The 19557-nt window shown below is 39.3% G+C and overlaps 1 protein-coding gene and 2 long non-coding RNA genes across 3 annotated transcripts; 2 read left to right on the forward strand and 1 right to left on the reverse strand.

Annotated features, from left to right (window-relative positions):
• On the reverse strand, positions 1-687 carry LOC121780741. The gene has a single exon (XM_042178402.1). It carries the CDS (start codon positions 685-687, stop codon positions 1-3), a length of 687 nt encoding a protein of 228 aa, XP_042034336.1.
• Positions 688-6940: 6253 nt separating this feature from the next.
• On the forward strand, positions 6941-8508 carry LOC121805469. Its single transcript, XR_006051489.1, has 3 exons — positions 6941-7034; positions 7907-7971; positions 8471-8508. It is a non-coding gene; the product is annotated as an uncharacterized LOC121805469 (long non-coding RNA).
• Positions 8509-15982: 7474 nt separating this feature from the next.
• LOC121805481 lies at positions 15983-17550 on the forward strand. The gene is made up of 3 exons (XR_006051494.1): positions 15983-16076; positions 16949-17013; positions 17513-17550. It is a non-coding gene; the product is annotated as an uncharacterized LOC121805481 (long non-coding RNA).
• The last annotated feature ends 2007 nt before the right edge of the window (positions 17551-19557 follow it).

The raw sequence follows: 19557 nt of genomic DNA on the forward strand, positions 1-19557 counted from the left end.
CTAGGAATTTTGTTGAGGAGTATGTTGGGCAACAGCTACAAGTCTATCCCCTAAACTCGCCGGCTCCGATTTACATCTCGTTAGCAGCAGCGGGTGCACCACACTTTTCTTCATTTCTTCAATTGAACTCTCCATTTCTTCTCCCGTGATGCTGCTTGCCGCTACTTCATCGGCGGCGTCTTTCAGAAATTGAGCTCCCAGCGACGACGATCTGTAGGGAGCGGATCTGCACCTCGTCAACATTAACGCATTTTTAGGCGGCTGTTTCCTTTCCTTTTCCACTGTATAATCTCGCTCGCGTCGATCGCCTAGGTTTTCAGTTTTGCAATCGGGAAAAGCCCTAAATGAATCGGCCTTCTTGTTGTAATTCCACCCGAATATCGACCCGCACTTGCAGAGCATGCCATCCAGCGGATTCTTCCGGAAGCAGAGCCACCAGCGGCGGCGTTTCTTCGCGGCCTTGGAGGAGCGGCGGGCGTGGACTTGGCCGATGCAGGTCACTTTGGGCGAGGAGGGCTCCTGGCTAGTTTCGACGGCGCTTCTCCTGCCGCGGAGGTAAAACATGGGGCTCGACCGCGCCCGGCTGCGGCTCCGGCTGCCCACGTTGCTGCGCATCAACCACATCAACGGCGGCGGAAATTTCTCCGCCCGGCTAGGGCTCGATAATGGCTTCGCTATACCTCTCATTTTTGCTGCCTACAAAATTCAGTTGCTAAATTATGCAATTCCACTTTGCACCAGCCTTCTCTCTTTATATGCCCTGTTTGATTTTATTTTATTCTTTCACAGTGAGAATCCTACTAGGAATCTATAAATTAATTTTAGCGACTTAAATATAAATGAATAAAGTAGATACATAAAACAAAATATTAATATGATTGTTTTTTGTGATTCAAAAGGAAAGACTAAATTATGTTGGGACAGGAAGAGGATATATGTTTTTTATTATTGTTGAATATGAAGGGTTGTAATGTAGGTGGCCCAACACGTTGCTTTCCATTATTTTAAAAAACGACTTTTGTGGCTAAGCTTACTCTGTAAAATAATGTGGCTATGCCATATTCATATTGCCCAGTCTATATGATGTACTAGTATATTTTTATTTTGTTTTATTTAATTATCCAAGTTCATTTCATGTTTTAAAATTTTAATAGTATCAGTTGTTTTCATAAAAAACTGTATGTAGCAAGTTTCGACTTGTGATCAATTATTTTAATAAGACCTTTTTGTTTTTCAAAACAATAGAAATTTTCAATTATATACTACTCCCTCCGGTTTTTTAAAATAACTACTCTTTCCATTTTAGTCCGTTCTTTAAAAATAGCAACCTTCAAACTTTCTGTTTTAGGAAATCTTTAGAGCACCCGCAACGTGTCGCGCGGGTGTCTCATATCTCAGACGAGACGGCAGCGAGACGCGTTACAGCGTCCCGTCTCGTCCCGGTCTCGCCGAGACGCCCGTCCCACCGAGACGGCTGGCGCGCTAGCTCGCCACGCGCCCGCGCGACGTGGCGCGCGCTGGAGCAAGGCGTGACGCCCACTCGCCGGCCCGCGAGTGGGCTTCGTCACGCTGACGCATTAAATCATTTTTTAAAAAAAATCGAATGTAATAAAAAAATTTAAAAATTCAAACGGTAATGTTACCGTTTTCGACCATTTTTTTTTCTTTCTTTCTTTTTTTACTCTATAAATACTCCTATTTCATCCTCATTATACACACAAACACACATCTATTCTTCCCAAATCATCTCCATTTCCTCTCCAATTTTCATCTAATCTCTCCAATTTTTATCACAAAATGTCCGACGACGGAAACTCTGGGGGCTCCGGCGGGTTTGACATTAACGCGTTTGGCGACTGGGGGCATGTACAATGTCTTGGGTGGCTCCGGTTCGTCGACGCGGGGCACCCAAGGCTCGTCGACGCCGACGGGGTATCAACTACCCCATTTTGATGTGGATACATACGCTCGACCCTCCGCCCCGAGGTATTCGCAGGGATTATCACAAATTAGGGAGGATTATCCGGATGAACCCAATCCGGAAGGAGGACGAGGCGGTGTCCAGTCCAGCACGGCTCGACCTCGAAATGCACGAAGCACATGACAGGTGGCCAATACTCGTCTAGTGGGGGCGGTTCAGGCAGCGCCGCACAAGAGGTTGCCTCGCAGGAGGTTGCAGGGGGCTCCTCCCGTGTGCGCCGTTGGCCGCAAAGGACCAAGGCGGCGAAGGTGGCTAGAGGGAGGAGGGGCCGAGACGAATCAAGCCAGGCGGGTTCCCAAGGGCAGCCCTCCTCCCTAATGTCCATGTACTTCACTGCCACGATGGCGGACACTTCCCGGATGACGCCCGCCCAATATCAAGCCCATCATGCCGGCATTGTGTATCTGGCGGGACAACTTGGTATTCCGCCTCCATTCAGTGCACCGTCACCGCCTTCGGGGGATGATTCGCCGGCAGAGTAGTTTTTATAATTTCTATAAATTTGTATTTTAAATTATGTCTTTTTTTAATTATTTTTCCATGAATTTAATTATGTATTTTTTAATGATTTTAAGTTGTAATTTTATTTTATATAATGAAGTGTGTTTTTATTAATTGAATTTGTTGGAAATAAAAACAAAAAATGAAATTGAATGAATAGTTAAGAGATGAGATGGTTAAGAGACGAATAAGAGATGGAGGGTTGCAGGCGATATCTCTTAGTTAAGAGATGGAGTGAAAAGTACGGTGGGGCCCATGAATAGTTAAGAGATGAGACGGATAAGAGACAGCGTTACGGATGGCCTTACACCCCTATACATCAATTTATTTACCACTTATACCACTACAATTAATAACTTAAAGTGGACCCCATGATCCACTAACATTAATTTCATTACTTTTTTCTCTCCCCCTCTCTTACTTTACCAATTTTTCTCCTCTCTCTCTTACTTTACAAAATTATGCATTAAAACCCGTGTCATTTCAAACCTCCCTATTTTTAAAAAACGGAGGGAGTACTTCCTTAGAAGGTACTAAGAACTAGTAGTGTTTGTGTGTTACAAAATTAGCCTGTAAGAGCATCCACAATAGGGACGGATGTCCCGGCGAACACCCCAAAAACACCTCCTGCCACGTGATAAGGACATCACACTGCACAATAGCGGACATCCCAAGGACATCTCGGCGGATAAGAACAATTATAAAAATTCACAAATTCACCAAATTAAACAATTTACGGAATTAAAATTTCGACATGAATACAGACGGAGAAAGTGCAATAATAGTTTCATTAAATGAAAAAAATAAAAATAGTACAACTAAAAAAAGACAATAATTTAAACAAATTACATTATAAATATCAACGTGCACCCCTCCGCATCCATAGCTCTTCAATTATATCGTTATGGAGTCGAATATGGGTTTCTTGTTGGTGCGAATGAAATGAAGTTCAACGAGCCGTATATACAGAGTTTTTTAAAAAAATTTAAAAATCGGGACGTCTGTCGTGTCACCGCAATAGCGGACGTCACGACGGACGTCCGCGCACAACAGTCAATAGCGGACGTTCCGCACGGACGACCGGCATGCCGGTCCGACGTCCGCCGGGACTTCCGCTATTGCGGATACTCTTATAATCTTACTAACAAACATAACACGTTGAGTTTGGAGGGAGGGGTGCCATTGTCCATCCAATTTTACCTACCGAATTTCTGCCGGAATTAGAATGATTTATGGTTGTAGATTAGGATTCCATTTTTTATTAATTTAAACAAATTACATTATAAATATCAGTAAATATCAACGTGCACCCCTCCGCGTCCATAGCTCTTCAATTATATCGTTATGGAGTCGAATATGGGTTTCTTATTGGTGCGAATGAAATGAAGTTCAACGAGCCGTATATACAGAGTTTTTTAAAAAAATTCAAAAATCAGGACGTCTGTCGTGTCACCGCAATAGCGGACGACGGACGTCCGCGCACAACAGTCAATAGCGGACGTTCCGCACGGACGACCGGCATGCCGGTCCGACGTTCGCCGGGACTTCCGCTATTGCGGATACACTTATAATCTTACTAACAAACATAACACGTTGAGTTTGGAGGGAGGGGTGCCATTGTCCATCCAATTTTACCTACCGAATTTCTGCCGGAATTAGAATGATTTATGGTTGTAGATTAGGATTCCATTTTTTATTAATTTAAACAAATTACATTATAAATATCAATAAATATCAACGTGCACCCCTCCGCGTCCATAGCTCTTCAATTATATCGTTATGGAGTCGAATATGGGTTTCTTGTTGGTGCGAATGAAATGAAGTTCAACGAGCCGTATATACAGAGTTTTTTAAAAAAATCAAAAATCGGGACGTCTGTGGTGTCACCGCAATAGCGGACGTCACGACGGACGTCCGCGCACAGCAGTCAATAGCGGACGTTCCGCACGGACGACCGGCATGCCGGTCCGACGTCCGCCGAGACTTCCCCTATTGCGGATACTCTTATAATCTTACTAACAAACATAACACGTTGAGTTTGGAGGGAGGGGTGCCATTGTCCATCCAATTTTACCTAACGAACTTCTGCCGGAATTAGAATGATTTATGGTTGTAGATTAGGATTCCATTTTTATTTTTAAATAACATGTTACTCGTCTACATGTGATGTGTCAATACCACATTATCAATATGGCAAACAAACAAAATAAAGGCATTTCTTATCTCAAGATTCAATCCTAATTTTTTAGGTCACCATAATAATGTCTTTAATATACTACTATGATGTAGTATAAATTATATGCATCATTTATTCAAAAAGGAGTAGGCTTTATAAGTGAGGGTTTGTAGTAGTTACGCAATTAACCTTTATTATTGGATTAGAGTACCTATCTATTTTCTTCTTAAAGTGGGATATTTGAAACCGCCTTTTTATTCTTTCATCATATTTACTCTTTTATGTCATTTTTGGCTACAAAATGTCGGCTTTAAGTTAGTTTTATGCATACTGATTATGAAAAATGTAGTATGATTTGATACTGCTAGACGGATAATTACACAAGAATTGTCGATTGAATATCTCCGGAGTACACCCTAAATAAATACTAACGGGACTGAAAAGAATACTTTTCGAAATAATGACCTATTTTGGACGCAATTTAAAGACTCGTTTACTTCTTTTTATTTTTGATTAAATGGATCTTACTATCCACTAAATTATTACACACAAATTTCATAATAGAACCAATATAAAAGTATGACTAATATTTTATTAATTTTATTCACTTATTTTTCTTTATAAAATCATATAATTTCTTAAAATTTGTGTAAAATTAAAATGAGGTTTTTAAACCGCGAATAGAGTAGTAAAATAGAAATAGATGTACCCGATATTCAAGTCATGATATTTCAACAGTCAAAAGCAGTCGTGAACATAATATTCTAGCTTTAGAGGTACAAATCAAGCAAACAAATTTTATAATTGCAATTTGCTATTATAATTCAGTGCTTACATACGTTGGTGTGTGTGTATAAAATTCTTCAATTTCTACATTGGGTCGTGTCTAAATTTTAAGGGGCATAAATTGGAAGGAAATTATTTGATTGCAAAAGAAGAAAGGCTTTCCTACAAAAAGGCAAAAGCTTTACAAGCAAGATTAGACATGCAAACAACTTAACCTTTCCCCATAGTATTTTGTGCCCAAATAACATCTTCCTCGCCCTCGCCCTCGCCCCACCTTCACCTACAATAGTCATCTCTCTCTCAAGAAATGCTCCCTTAACTAAAAGCGATTAATTATAGTATTACTACCAAATATAAAAAAATTAAGTTTTTTTTGTTGTTGTACATTTTTCTTTGGGGGGACCGTTGCATGGAGAAGAACAAAGGGTGTCGAGAGCCATAAATGATGGCAGATGTCTTTGCAGCATTCAGGCATCAGATGATTGTGGTGTGGTGTTGCCCATGGGATCTAACTGTTATTTACCAGAGCAAATGTATGATGTACAGCCAATGCTTCGTTTCATCCCAACCATTGATTCCGATCCAACCTTCTTCTCTTCAATTCCATCTGTTATTGTGTCACGACCGCCCCCTAGGGTTAATAAAAGCGGGCGATCGCGACTTAAAAGGGGTTTTAAAGGACATTCAAAGAAGGCTAGGGTTTTCAATAAAAGTGTGACCAAAATTTAGGTTTAATAAATAAAACGACCAAGAGTAATTACGTTTAATAAATGTTTTAATGCCGTGAAGTATGTGGGTTAATTGACGAGTGAATTTAATTGCTTGATTTCTATGCGACCTAATTTTGTTTTGGAGTTGAGAGGTGGAATAGTCAATCTTGTCGAATTGATGACGTGGCCTTAATTAATCGATGCGGAATGAAATATAGCAGCAAATTATATTTTTATTTTGGGGAGTGAGATTTTTAATAGGATCATCAATAATTGCCTTACCCATTTTATTAGAATTTTCGACCACTATGAAATTATGGAGAGGAATTATTTTCTTGGATTTAATTATTTACTTGGGATAATTACCCAATTAAATCCAAAGCCTAATTATCCTATTTCTTGATGAAAGAATCGGCCCCTATTATTCCTAAGGGAGATTTCGAAATCTCCTAGCTTGTGGGAGAAGAAATTATTCATTATTTATTTTGATCCCTTAATTATTTCTTTCCATGTTTTAATTGGAATATCCTAGCAAATCTTGCCTTATCTTATTTTATTCAAGTTTTGGAAATTATTCCTTGTGGAAGGAATATTTCACACGCCTGTTTCCATTTATTGTGGGAGGATTTTTATTGATTTTCTTGCTCCGTATTATTTTATTCTGCTCCGTGAAAATACTAAATTAAATCAATGGCTAATTATATAGCCATGATTTTCGAAATATTCTCCCTTATTCTCCCTCAAATCACACGCCCCCTCCCTCTTCTTCAATCTCCCACACTTGTTCTTCCACTCTACTCAAGATCCTTTCGAATATCCAAGAGATTATTGAAGAATCAAGACTTTTATTCGTTCCTACCGTTTATTTCGTCCAAGAGAGGTAAAAAATCGGACCCTATTCTTCATTCCTCTCCATCTCAACTCTTCTTTTGTTCCCTCATGCATCTAGTGAGTGGAGGGATCTCAAATCTAAGGGATTTAATCGGTGGGAATTTGTGTTTGGATGTGTGATTTGCGTTTTGAATGAATTGTTTGATGATTTAATGAATCTATGGTGAATGATATATGATGTTACCAAAACATGAGTATAAGGACTCTCTCGAGCATGTTTGTGTGTTAAAACCATGAAAAAGGTTGATTTTGAATAAGTGGGGGTAAACCCTAATTCGAATTTCTAAAAGCATGAGGAACTGTGATTCCGAATAGTAAGTTCCGACTCGTTTTTGACCAACCAAATGAACTCCGATTTGATCGATTCTTTTTCCTGAGTAAACGTCATGATTTCTTCTGTATTTTGTGCGAATTTCAACTCATTTGGACGAAAGATGAATTTATGGTGAATTTTTAAAGTTGACTGCGCATTTCTGGCAGAAAGTGTTTTCTCGACCAGTGAGTTACGTTTTCTATTTGACTGACCTAAAAACGTTATTTTAACATGATTTTTAAACTGGAAGTTATTTGATGAGTCTACTGCGTTTTGGTAAAATTTTAGCCCCAACGGAAGTCGGGTGAATTTTTAATAATTTTTATAAAATAGTTGTGCAGTGCTGCCAGATTTCTACCTTTGCAAAATAACTATATTTTTATGTTTTGAATGGCATACATGAATTATATGTGTGACAAGATGATGTGATATGCAAAGATGTTATGCTATGATGTGATTTCCATTTGTTGTTGGGAAAAGGAAAAAATTAAGGACATGCATAATACTAAGTCCATGTTAGTGACTAATTGGGAATACCTTATCCAAAGGTAAAAATTCGTGCGTAAAGCGTGATATCAAAGGAAAAGCGAAACTTGAAATCTAAAGGATCGAGGTGGGCTTCTTTTCTACCCTACACTATGTGTGGGCTTTCTTTTACTAAACTCTTTTACGTATGATTGTGGAGCTATAAGGGTGGTTTAAAGTATTTATCATGCCGTGATTTGTTTTAACGTGCCTATCTGATGTGGCTGTTGCCACTATTATATAAATCGAATTCGGGTCCTCGTAGGGCCGCAAACCCTACTTGGATTAGTGTACACCTATGGTAGATCGTGTGCTAGCGTACGGGCTGGCCGGTCTAGTGACCTGGTTTGCGGCCGCATTCCTTGTCATGTATTGGCAGATATGGCTATTGTCTATGGGAAAATGACTGATCAGTCGAATTTTACAATGGGAAATGATTTGAGTGCCTCGGGCCTTTCTAAAGCTAAACCCCGATGGTTACTTACGTATGGCATGATAAACTATATCTTTATTAAAAATGTTTTCGGCATAAGTCCACTGAGTATTTTATAAGTACTCAGCCGTGCATATGTTTTCCTTATGTGCAGGTTGAGCGGCGACGAGCGGTTGGCGGTGTTGAGCAAATTAAACGAAATGATAATATTGTCTTGAAACTCCGAGTGTCATCGTGTCTTCACACATGACTTCACTCTTTTTCTTGGTCGTTTTCCGCTGCGATATTTCTTTTACTTATTAGCAATTGAGCTTGAACTTGAATTTGTTCCGTTATTGGATATTTTAAAGTCTTGTTGGATAATGTCAAACTCTTAATCTTTTCCATAAATATTAATGTCTGGCCCAACTCATTATTTAAACCCGAGCCCTCATCTTGTTTTATACTTAATTGCTCGTTTAATATGTTGGTCAAGCCTTATTGATGAAACCCTAGCCTATTTTCCTTGTTATATTTAAGTCTGTTTAAGTCACGATCGCCCGCATTTATTATACCCTAGAAGGGCGGACGTGACAGTTTGGTATCAGAGCCTCAGTTCTTTCCGCTCTGGACCTAAGAGTCTTGTTGAGTCAAAGTCTATTCATGTGTAATTTGACTAAATGATAATCGTCGAAGGCTCAACACCACGATTCGTCTCCGCCCAACCACGAAGAATGAGGTAACAAGTATCTCAATTTATATTGATCCGAACCTGTGAAATGTTGGAAATTTCGATGGGAATATTACTCTTGTGAGAATGAAATTATTTCGATGGAAATCGAAGATAATATGACGTCTTCGAAAATGTTGTTTGAAGTGTGGGATGATGAAAATACATGTATATGAAATTGTTTAATACTACTATGCCAAAAAAAATGATGAATATTGTTGTGCACACCTTGATGAGGAAATCGGCGAATATGTGATTGGACTTGTATGAGTTTGGATAGATGAAATTCTAAATGATTGAAATCACATGAATTGTGAAACGTAAAGTATGCGTGTGATTACTCGATTATACTATGAAACAACACCTATGAAAAATAAGTAAATACTATGGCTTTTGGAAAATGTTGTGAAGATATGAACCGTGAGACACTATGAGATTATACAATTGCTTTTGTTTAACAGTGAGGCATGATGACTTTGAATATGCTGGATATTGAAGTATGATTGTGAACTTGTATTCATTGATGTTGAGGTTTGCTATTACGTCCACGAAACTGCAAATTTTTACTTGAAGAAAATATATGCTGCTTCCATGAACGACAAAACTTTTATGCCTAGGCGGTTAAAATTTCATGACTATGAAACTGTGAAATGCAAAACATGATACGCGTGTAGTTGCGAGTTGTGATTGTGATACAGATGAGCATGAACTGCATGATTTATGAAATGCGATTCCATGGATGATTGATTGACTGAGTGTTGCTATCCACATATATTAATGTACGATGTTTGTTATGCTATGGAACACCAAACGATTTATACGAATAAATGTGTTGATTGTGCAATATATGCATGACGTTTATGTGGTGAAAATTCATGACCGGTGATGTACGAGGTATCGTATAGAACCACTATTAAAGTGGAATGTGGAACTTTTGAACTTAGCTGCAAACGTAGGAGCCAGATGAAGCTTAAGTTAGGTAATGATCAGATAGACGTTGAAGTACAAGGCTTCAAGCTATGCTTGAAATTATAGAGTGCCTAAGAGGTAGGCCAGACTGAACGTGCTAGAACTTAGTTGTAAGTTGACAACTGCAATATCACTTTCCTGAGTGATAAAACCAACGAATATATATATTTCGAACTTTGGTGTATCCTCACAATGGCGAGATCATACCTAAGATCTAATAAAACCATGCAGTCTTGCATACCATGCCAGAGTGGCGATGCGACACAAATACGACGACGTTTACGACACCTTAAGACCATGTGTAAAATGGCAATGCTTTTGAAAACTACGTGGCATGGCAAGAAGACTTTGAAGATGCGACATTAAAAAAAATGTTATTAATTTCGACAATACGATGAATCTCAACTTGGAATCCATGATTCCATAGAACGATGTTACCATGTTCAGGCTCGTGAAAATGTGCGAGTACGACCCTCGTAGCTAGAATGAACGATTTTTTTTAAATCAACAGTACTTACTCGGATTCTAAGTTCTTTCGGGACGTTTTGAATAAACGTGAGCCCTTGTCTATTTAAACACCTTGGTTGACTCCCAATTTGCAAGTAATGCCCACTATATTTTTCCCATATCGAGTCATGACTCGCTTTCAGTTCTTGAAAATTTGTACTTGCCTTCGTACCTTGGACATCTTGATTAGTCGTCTTCTTTGATTCATCTTTCGTAAGGACAATATTTTGACCTTGTGAACTTCCGTCATTGAACTTTATTCCTAAGGTCGTTTGCAGTTATGACCTTCAGTATGATCACACCTACAGACCTGTTTTCTTTAAAGGATGGAATATTCTTCTTGGAACTACTAGCTCACCTCTTTATTCGGTAACCATGTATGTGGCAAGTTCTTTCTTGCAGAAGTGAAATTCTTTTTAACTCGGTTTCACTACATATATTGCTTCATACTCAATGAATTTTTTTTCTGCAACACCAAGTTAAGACTATCTTGTTCTCTTCTTCCTTAATGGTTGATCTTGTTAACTTCTGAAAAATTCCATTCACTTTGAGTTGTCTTTAACAAACCCGCGAACCCATTGATGTGAGTTCATCTTTTTCCAATACCATGATGTTGTTGAACCATTATTTGTACTACTTCATGACATTTGTCTATGTTTCTAAATCCTGCCGCGACTGATTATTTTAGGCCTTGACCCGTTTGAACGATATCATTCATTGCTATCCGAAATTTTGCAAATTGTGATCTAGCAGTCGGCTATGAAATTTGAGAATTTTTGCAGTTTCATCCTGTTTCCATGACCTATCTCATGTTCTTCCGAGCTCTCATCAGAAGTAAATTCTCAAAGCCCTATGGGTTTTATTTGATACCTCTAAACCATTTAATTCTTAGAATGGATGGGTTGAGTCCAATGAAACTCAATCATTGCATTGTTGTTCTTGTTTCCTTGATTAATTTTGGAGCCTTCCCGACTAAAGACATCCTTGGCAATGTTGCAACAATTGGAATTCTGTTCATATCCAAGTAAGACTGTTGGGTAAATTTTCGAATCCTTGTTACTAGACGGTAGAGAACTGCAGTAGTCGACTTGGATATACACAAGGAATAAGTTTCTATAGTCAGACATGCTCTAAAATGACACACCAACCAGAAGCGTCGACATAACAGACGAGATACATATATGCGTGAACGATCGATCGAACGATAAGCGAATAAATATGAGAAGATGTATTTACGCTTACCATCGTGCGAGGAAATTATAGAGGAAGTACAAGCCCCTTCATAGAGTTTTTTGCACAAAATAAATATCGTCGGCAAGAAAGAACCTATGAAAGGTGACGAGAAAGAGCCACGGGACGACGATACGATCGAGAAAAGAAATGTGTGATAATACCATGAATATTAGAAAAAAATCGTATGGAAGTTAGAAGACAAAACGAGAAGAGTTAATAGAAATTTTCATGGGAGAACTTAAGTTAGTCGCTCACGATTTGCAAGTTATGGCGATGAGGGATATCGACGTAATTCTAGGAATGGTTTGATTAACCACAAATTTTTGCGATGGTTCGTTGTAAGGAGAGACAGATATCTCTACAAGCCCAGGGCAAGGAACCCACCTTATGCAATGGAATCTTGATGAACCGGCGAGCATCTATCATCTCCGCGCTCCAAGCTAGTACGATGGTAAGAAAGGGGCGTCCTGCCTATCTTGCCTAACTACAAGGAGAAGAGGTAGGAGAAAGTAAAGTGGGAAATGTTGCCGTTGTACAAGAATTTCCCGACGTTTTCCCCAAAACTTTACCTGGACCACCGCCAGACCTACAACTGGAGTTCACAATCGACCTAGAGCCAGGGTCGGCACCTGTGTCCAAGGCACCATACAGAATGGCGCCTAAGGAGTTAGAGGAACTCAAGATACAGCTCCAAGAGCTTATGGACCTGGGTCTTATTAGACCCAGTGTTTCATCGTGGGGCGCACCGGTGCTTTTTGTAAAAAAGAAGGATGGATCGATGAGAATGTGTATCGATTATAGGGAACAAGATGACCCTCAAGAACAAATATCCACTATCGAGGATAGATGACCTATTCGATCAACTTCGAGGAGCCGGTGTATTCTCTAAGATGGACTTGAGGTCCGGGTACCATCAGTTGAGAGTCCGAAGAGAGGATATACCAAAGACGGCTTTTCATACGAGATATGGTCACTATGAGTTTGTCGTAATGCCGTGTGGATTGACGAATGCACCTGCGATATTCATGGACTTGATGAATCGAGTGTTTCATCCGTACTTGGATAAGTTCGTTTTGGTGTTCATCGATGACGTGCTTGTCTACTCGAAGAATGAGAGAGAGCACGAGGGACATCTACGAATCACCTTGGAGACGTTGAGGACCGAGAAGCTATACGCTAAATTCAGCAACTGTGAGTTTTGGCTGGAAGAAGTCAACTTTCTTGGTTACATCGTGTCGGCAGAAGGAATCCGAGTGAATCCTGCCAAAGTTGAGGCTGTACAACAATGGAAGTCACGATCGTCACCGAACGAGATTCGGAGTTTCCTAGGTTTGGCAGGATACTACCGAAGGTTCATAGAAGGATTCACCAAGATAGCGAGACCAATGACCCAACAACTCAAGAAAGGAGTCAAAGTCAATTGGACCCCGGAGTTTGAAGCGAGCTTTCAACCCTTGAAGGAGAAATTGACCACCGCGCCAGTGTTAGATGTGCCGGAGCCTGGAGTTAACTACGTAGTCTACACCGAATCTTCGAAGGTGGGACTAGGATGCGTGTTGATGTAGAACAACAAAGTTATCACATACGCGCCATGACAATTGAGACCGCATAAGTTGAGCTACCCAACCCAAGACTTGGGTCTAGGTGCAGTAGTACATGCCCTAAAGATTTGGAGGCATCATCTCTACGGAATTCGATGTGAAATCTTTACGGACCACAATAGCCTGAAATATTTCTTCGAGCAAAAGAGATTTAAACATGCGACAATGAAGATGGCTCGAATTGGTGAAGGACTACGATTATGGCATCAACTACCACCCTGGCAAGGCAAATGTAGTGGCAGATGCCTTGAGCCGGAAGGGTCATTCCCAACTAGCCACCTTTCTCACCATAGAAGAAATCCTGGTTCGCGAGTTTAGTAAGATGCGCTTGGAAGTGGTGAGAGCACCAGAAACAGTGGAAGCGCGAATCGCCACTTTAATGGTTGAACCTAATCTAAGAACAAGAATCGTTGCAGCACAACGAATAGATACGAAAGTTGGAAAATTTCAAACTAAAGTGAGAACAGGAAAATCTGGAAGTTTTAGTGAGGAATCTGACAACGCCCTCACTTTTGAAGAGAGACTGTGCGTACCAAACAACGTGGAACTCAAGAACGAGATCATGAATGAAGCTCATGAGACTCCATACACCGCTCACCTGGGAAGCACGAAGATGTATCAAGACTTGAAAAAGTCCTTTTGGTGGAATGGTATGGAGAGTGACATCGCGGCATTTATGGAGCGCTGCTTAGCCTGCCAGCAAGTGAAGGCTCTACATCAACGACCTTACGGAAAGTTGCAACCACTAGAAATCCCCGAGTGGAAATGGGAGCACATTGCCATGGACTTTGTGACAGCACTGCCAAAAACGCAAAGAGGGAATACTGCCATATGGGTAGTTATAGACCGACTCACCAAGAGTGCACACTTCATACCGATACCCATAACCTATGGATCAAACAAGCTAGCTCAAGTGTATATAAAAGAAATAGTGCGACTGCATGGAGTCCCCGTGACGATCACGTCCGACCGTGACCCGAAGTTCACATCAAGATTCTGGATCAGCCTACAACGTGAGCTAGGCACTCGACTGAACTTCAGCACCGCTTTTCACCCGCAGACGGACGGGCAATCCGAAAGAACGATCCAAACCCTCGAGGATATGTTAAAAGTCGTGGTGTTGGACCGAGGAGGGAGTTGGGAGTCCGCACTCCCATTGATTGAATTCGCCTACAACAACAGTTTCCAGGCAACGATAAACATGGCTCCGTACGAAGCCTTGTACGGGAGAAAGTGTAGATCCCCGCTCTACTGGGACGAAGTTGGTGAGAGAAGGGTACTCGGGCCCGACGCAGTCGAAGAAATGGTTAGAATCGTTCGAAAAATTCGTGCGAGGATAAAAGAAGCTCAAGACAGACAAAAGTCATACGCGGATGTACGACGAACCGACTTACAATTTCAAGCCGGCAACAAAGCTTTCCTCAAAGTATCCTCGTCAAGAGGGATAACGCGTTTTGGTGTCAAGGGAAAGTTGAAGCCACGATTTATCGGGTCTTATGAAATTCTAGAAGGAGTAGGACCCGTTGTGTACCGTTTGGCGCTACCCCCAAGCCTTGGAAACGTGCACAACGTCTTTCACGTATCACAATTGCGAAAACACGTATTTGGCCTAAAGCATGTGATTCACTACGAAGAAGTCGCGTTGAACCCGGACTTGAGCTACGAGGAGAGACCCCAAATGACTTTAGACCGAAAGGTCCAGAACGTGACAAAATAAACCGGTTGCTTACGTGAAAGTACTTGGGAGAAACCACGGACACGAGGAAGCCACGTGGGAGCTTGAGGACAAGGTGATGGAACTGTACCCAGAACTCTTCCCTTGAGAGTACCAAATTTCGGGACGAAATTTCTTTTAAGAGTGGTAGGATGTAACGCCCCTCTTTTCGAACCCTAATTTTCGAACCCTAAAATTTTGCATTAAATGTTTTAATGCCGTGAAGTATGTGGATTAATTGACGAGTGAATTTAATTGCTTGATTTCTATGCGACCTAATTTTGTTTTGGAGTTGAGAGGTGGAATAGTCAATCTTGTCGAATTGATGACGTGGCCTTAATTAATCGATTCGGAATGAAATATAGCAGCAAATTATATTTTTATTTTGGGGAGTGAAATTTTTAATAGGATCATAAATAATTGCCTTACCCATTTTATTGGAATTTTCGACCACTATGAAATTATGGAGAGGAATTATTTTCTTGGATTTAATTATTTGCTTGGGATAATTACCCAATTAAATCCAAAGCCTAATTATCCTATTTCTTGATGAAAGAATCGGCCCCTATTATTCCTAAGGGAGATTTCGAAATCTCCTAGCTTGTGGGAGAAGAAATTATTCATTATTTATTTTGATCCCTTAATTATTTCTTTCCATGTTTTAATTGGAATATCCTAGCAAATCTTGCCTTATCTTATTTTATTCAAGTTTTGGAAATTATTCCTTGTGGAAGGAATATTTCACACGCCTGTTTCCATTTATTGTGGGAGGATTTTTATTGATTTTCTTGCTCCGTATTATTTTATTCTGCTCCGTGAAAATACTAAATTAAATCAATGGCTAATTATATAGCCATGATTTTCGAAATATTCTCCCTTATTCTCCCTCAAATCACACGCCCCCTCCCTCTTCTTCAATCTCCCACACTTGTTCTTCCACTCTACTCAAGATCCTTTCGAATATCCAAGAGATTATTGAAGAATCAAGACTTTTATTCGTTCCTACCGTTTATTTCGTCCAAGAGAGGTAAAAAATCGGACCCTATTCTTCATTCCTCTCCATCTCAACTCTTCTTTTGTTCCCTCATGCATCTAGTGAGTGGAGGGATCTCAAATCTAAGGGATTTAATCGGTGGGAATTTGTGTTTGGATGTGTGATTTGCGTTTTGAATGAATTGTTTGATGATTTAATGAATCTATGGTGAATGATATATGATGTTACCAAAACATGAGTATAAGGACTCTCTCGAGCATGTTTGTGTGTTAAAACCATGAAAAAGGTTGATTTTGAATAAGTGGGGGTAAACCCTAATTCGAATTTCTAAAAGCATGAGGAACTGTGATTCCGAATAGTAAGTTCCGACTCGTTTTTGACCAACCAAATGAACTCCGATTTGATCGATTCTTTTTCCTGAGTAAACGTCATGATTTCTTCTGTATTTTGTGCGAATTTCAACTCATTTGGACGAAAGATGAATTTATGGTGAATTTTTAAAGTTGACTGCGCATTTCTGGCAGAAAGTGTTTTCTCGACCAGTGAGTTACGTTTTCTATTTGACTGACCTAAAAACGTTATTTTAACATGATTTTTAAACTGGAAGTTATTTGATGAGTCTACTGCGTTTTGGTAAAATTTTAGCCCCAACGGAAGTCGGGTGAATTTTTAATAATTTTTATAAAATAGTTGCGCAGTGCTGCCAGATTTCTACCTTTGCAAAATAACTATATTTTTATGTTTTGAATGGCATACATGAATTGTATGTGTGACAAGATGATGTGATATGCAAAGATGTTATGCTATGATGTGATTTCCATTTGTTGTTGGGAAAAGGAAAAAATTAAGGACATGCATAATACTAAGTCCATGTTAGTGACTAATTGGGAATACCTTATCCAAAGGTAAAAATTCGTGCGTAAAGCGTGATATCAAAGGAAAAGCGAAACTTGAAATCTAAAGGATCGAGGTGGGCTTCTTTTCTACCCTACACTATGTGTGGGCTTTCTTTTACTAAACTCTTTTACGTATGATTGTGGAGCTATAAGGGTGGTTTAAAGTATTTATCATGCCGTGATTTGTTTTAACGTGCCTATCTGATGTGGTTGTTGCCACTATTATATAAATCGAATTCGGGTCCTCGTAGGGCCGCAAACCCTACTTGGATTAGTATACACCTATGGTAGATCGTGTGCTAGCGTACGGGCTGGCCGGTCTAGTGACCTGGTTTGCGGCCGCATTCCTTGTCATGTATTGGCAGATATGGCTATTGTCTATGGGAAAATGACTGATCAGTCGAATTTTACAATGGGAAATGATTTGAGTGCCTCGGGCCTTTCTAAAGCTAAACCCCGATGGTTACTTACGTATGGCATGATAAACTATATCTTTATTAAAAATGTTTTCGGCATAAGTCCACTGAGTATTTTATAAGTACTCAGCCTTGCATATGTTTTCCTTATGTGCAGGTTGAGCGGCGACGAGCGGTTGGCGGTGTTGAGCAAATTAAACGAAATGATAATATTGTCTTGAAACTCCGAGTGTCATCGTGTCTTCACACATGACTTCACTCTTTTTCTTGGTCGTTTTCCGCTGCGATATTTCTTTTACTTATTAGCAATTGGGCTTGAACTTGAATTTGTTCCGTTATTGGATATTTTAAAGTCTTGTTGGATAATGTCAAACTCTTAATCTTTTCCATAAATATTAATGTCTGGCCCAACTCATTATTTAAACCTGAGCCCTCATCTTGTTTTATACTTAATTGCTCGTTTAATATGTTGGTCAAGCCTTATTGATGAATCCCTAGCCTATTTTCCTTGTTATATTTAAGTCTGTTTAAGTCACGATCGCCCGCATTTATTATACCCTAGAAACTTCATCCGAGTTCCGTTGGGGCTAAAACTTTACGAAAAAGCAGTAGACTCATCAAATAACTTCCAGTTTAAATTTCATGTCAAAATAACCTTTTTAGGTCGGTCAAATAGAAAACGTAACCTACTGGTCGAGAAAACAGTTTCTGCCAGAAATGCGCAGTCAACTTTAAAAATTCACCAAAAATCCATATTTTATCTAAATGGGTTGAAATTTACACAAAACATAGAAGACATCATGAAGTTTACTTAGGAAAAAGAATCAGTCAAATCGGAGTTCATTTGGTCGGTCAAAAACGAGTCGGAACTTACTGTTCGGAATCACAGTTTCTCATGCTTTTAGGAAATCCGAATTAGGGTTTAAACCTTTTCATGGTTTTAACATACAAGCATGCTCAAAAGGGTCCTTAGACACAGATTTTCATGAAATCACATATCATTCACCGAGGATTCATTAAATCATCAACCAATTGAAATCAAAATGCATTCACACATACGATTACACATTCTCACCGATTAAACCCTTAGATCCGCATTCCCTACACTCTCTACATGCATGACGGAGTCAAAGAAGGTTTAGGTGGAGAGGAGTGAAGAATATAGGTTTGAATTTACCTTTCTTGGACGAAACAATCGGTAAAAAGTGAATAAAACCTTGGTTCTTCAATAATCTCTTGGGAAATTGAGGGGATCTTGAGTAGAATGGATGAACAAGTGTGGGAGAGTGGAGAAGAGGGAATGAGCGTGTACTTCAAGGGAGGGGGCGATTTTTTTGGTGGGGGCTAGGGTTAGGTTTTGTTTTATTTATAGAGTTAAGATGAAATCTCCAATTAATTGCATGAAGATACGGAGAATAAATCAAAAAAAGATTTGAGTGATTTGGGGAGGGATGATTGGCGTGTAAATTGAGGGAGAATAAGGAGGATATTCGAAAATCATGGTTATTTAATTAGCCATGATTTAATTTGGTATTTTCACGGAGCAGAATAAAATATAATACGGAGCAGAAAAATAAATAAAAATCCTCCCATGAACTAGGAATAGGCGTGTGAAATTATTTCTTCCACAAGGAATAATTTCCAAATCTTTAATAAAATAGATAAGGCAAGATTTGCTAGGATATTCCAATTAAAACATGGAAAGAAATAATTAAGGGATCAAAATAAATAATGAATAATTTCCTTCTCCCACAAACTAGGAGATTTCGAAATCTCCCTTAGGGAAAAATAATAGGGCCGATTTTTATCATGAAGAAATAAGTTAATTAGGCTTTAGGATTTAATTTGGATAACTATCCCAAAATAAATAATTAAATCCAAGAAAAATAATTCCTCTCCAAATAATAATAATGGTCGAAATTTTCTCCACAAAAGGGCAAGGTAATTATTTATGATCCTAATTAAATCTCACTCCCCTTAAAATATAAGTTACCGCAATATATTTCATTCCACATCAATTAATTTAAGCCACGTCATAAAATCAACGAAATTGACTAGGTCAAAATAAAATTAGGTCATCGAATAAATCACATAACGATTCGACATTTAATTGCGACAATCAAAGCAATAAATACAACGTCTTAGGGTTCCAAAATTAGGGTTCGAAAAGTGGGGCGTTACATATTGCCTGCACATCCACCT

The sequence above is a fragment of the Salvia splendens genome, chromosome 1, assembly GCF_004379255.2.
Source record: "Salvia splendens isolate huo1 chromosome 1, SspV2, whole genome shotgun sequence".
Taxonomy (NCBI): Eukaryota; Viridiplantae; Streptophyta; class Magnoliopsida; order Lamiales; family Lamiaceae; genus Salvia; species Salvia splendens.

Coding starts and splice junctions, on each gene's coding strand:
- LOC121780741 (XM_042178402.1), bottom strand. CDS start 687: ATGAGAGGTATAGCGAAGCCATTATCGAGCCCTAGCCGGGCGGAGAAA.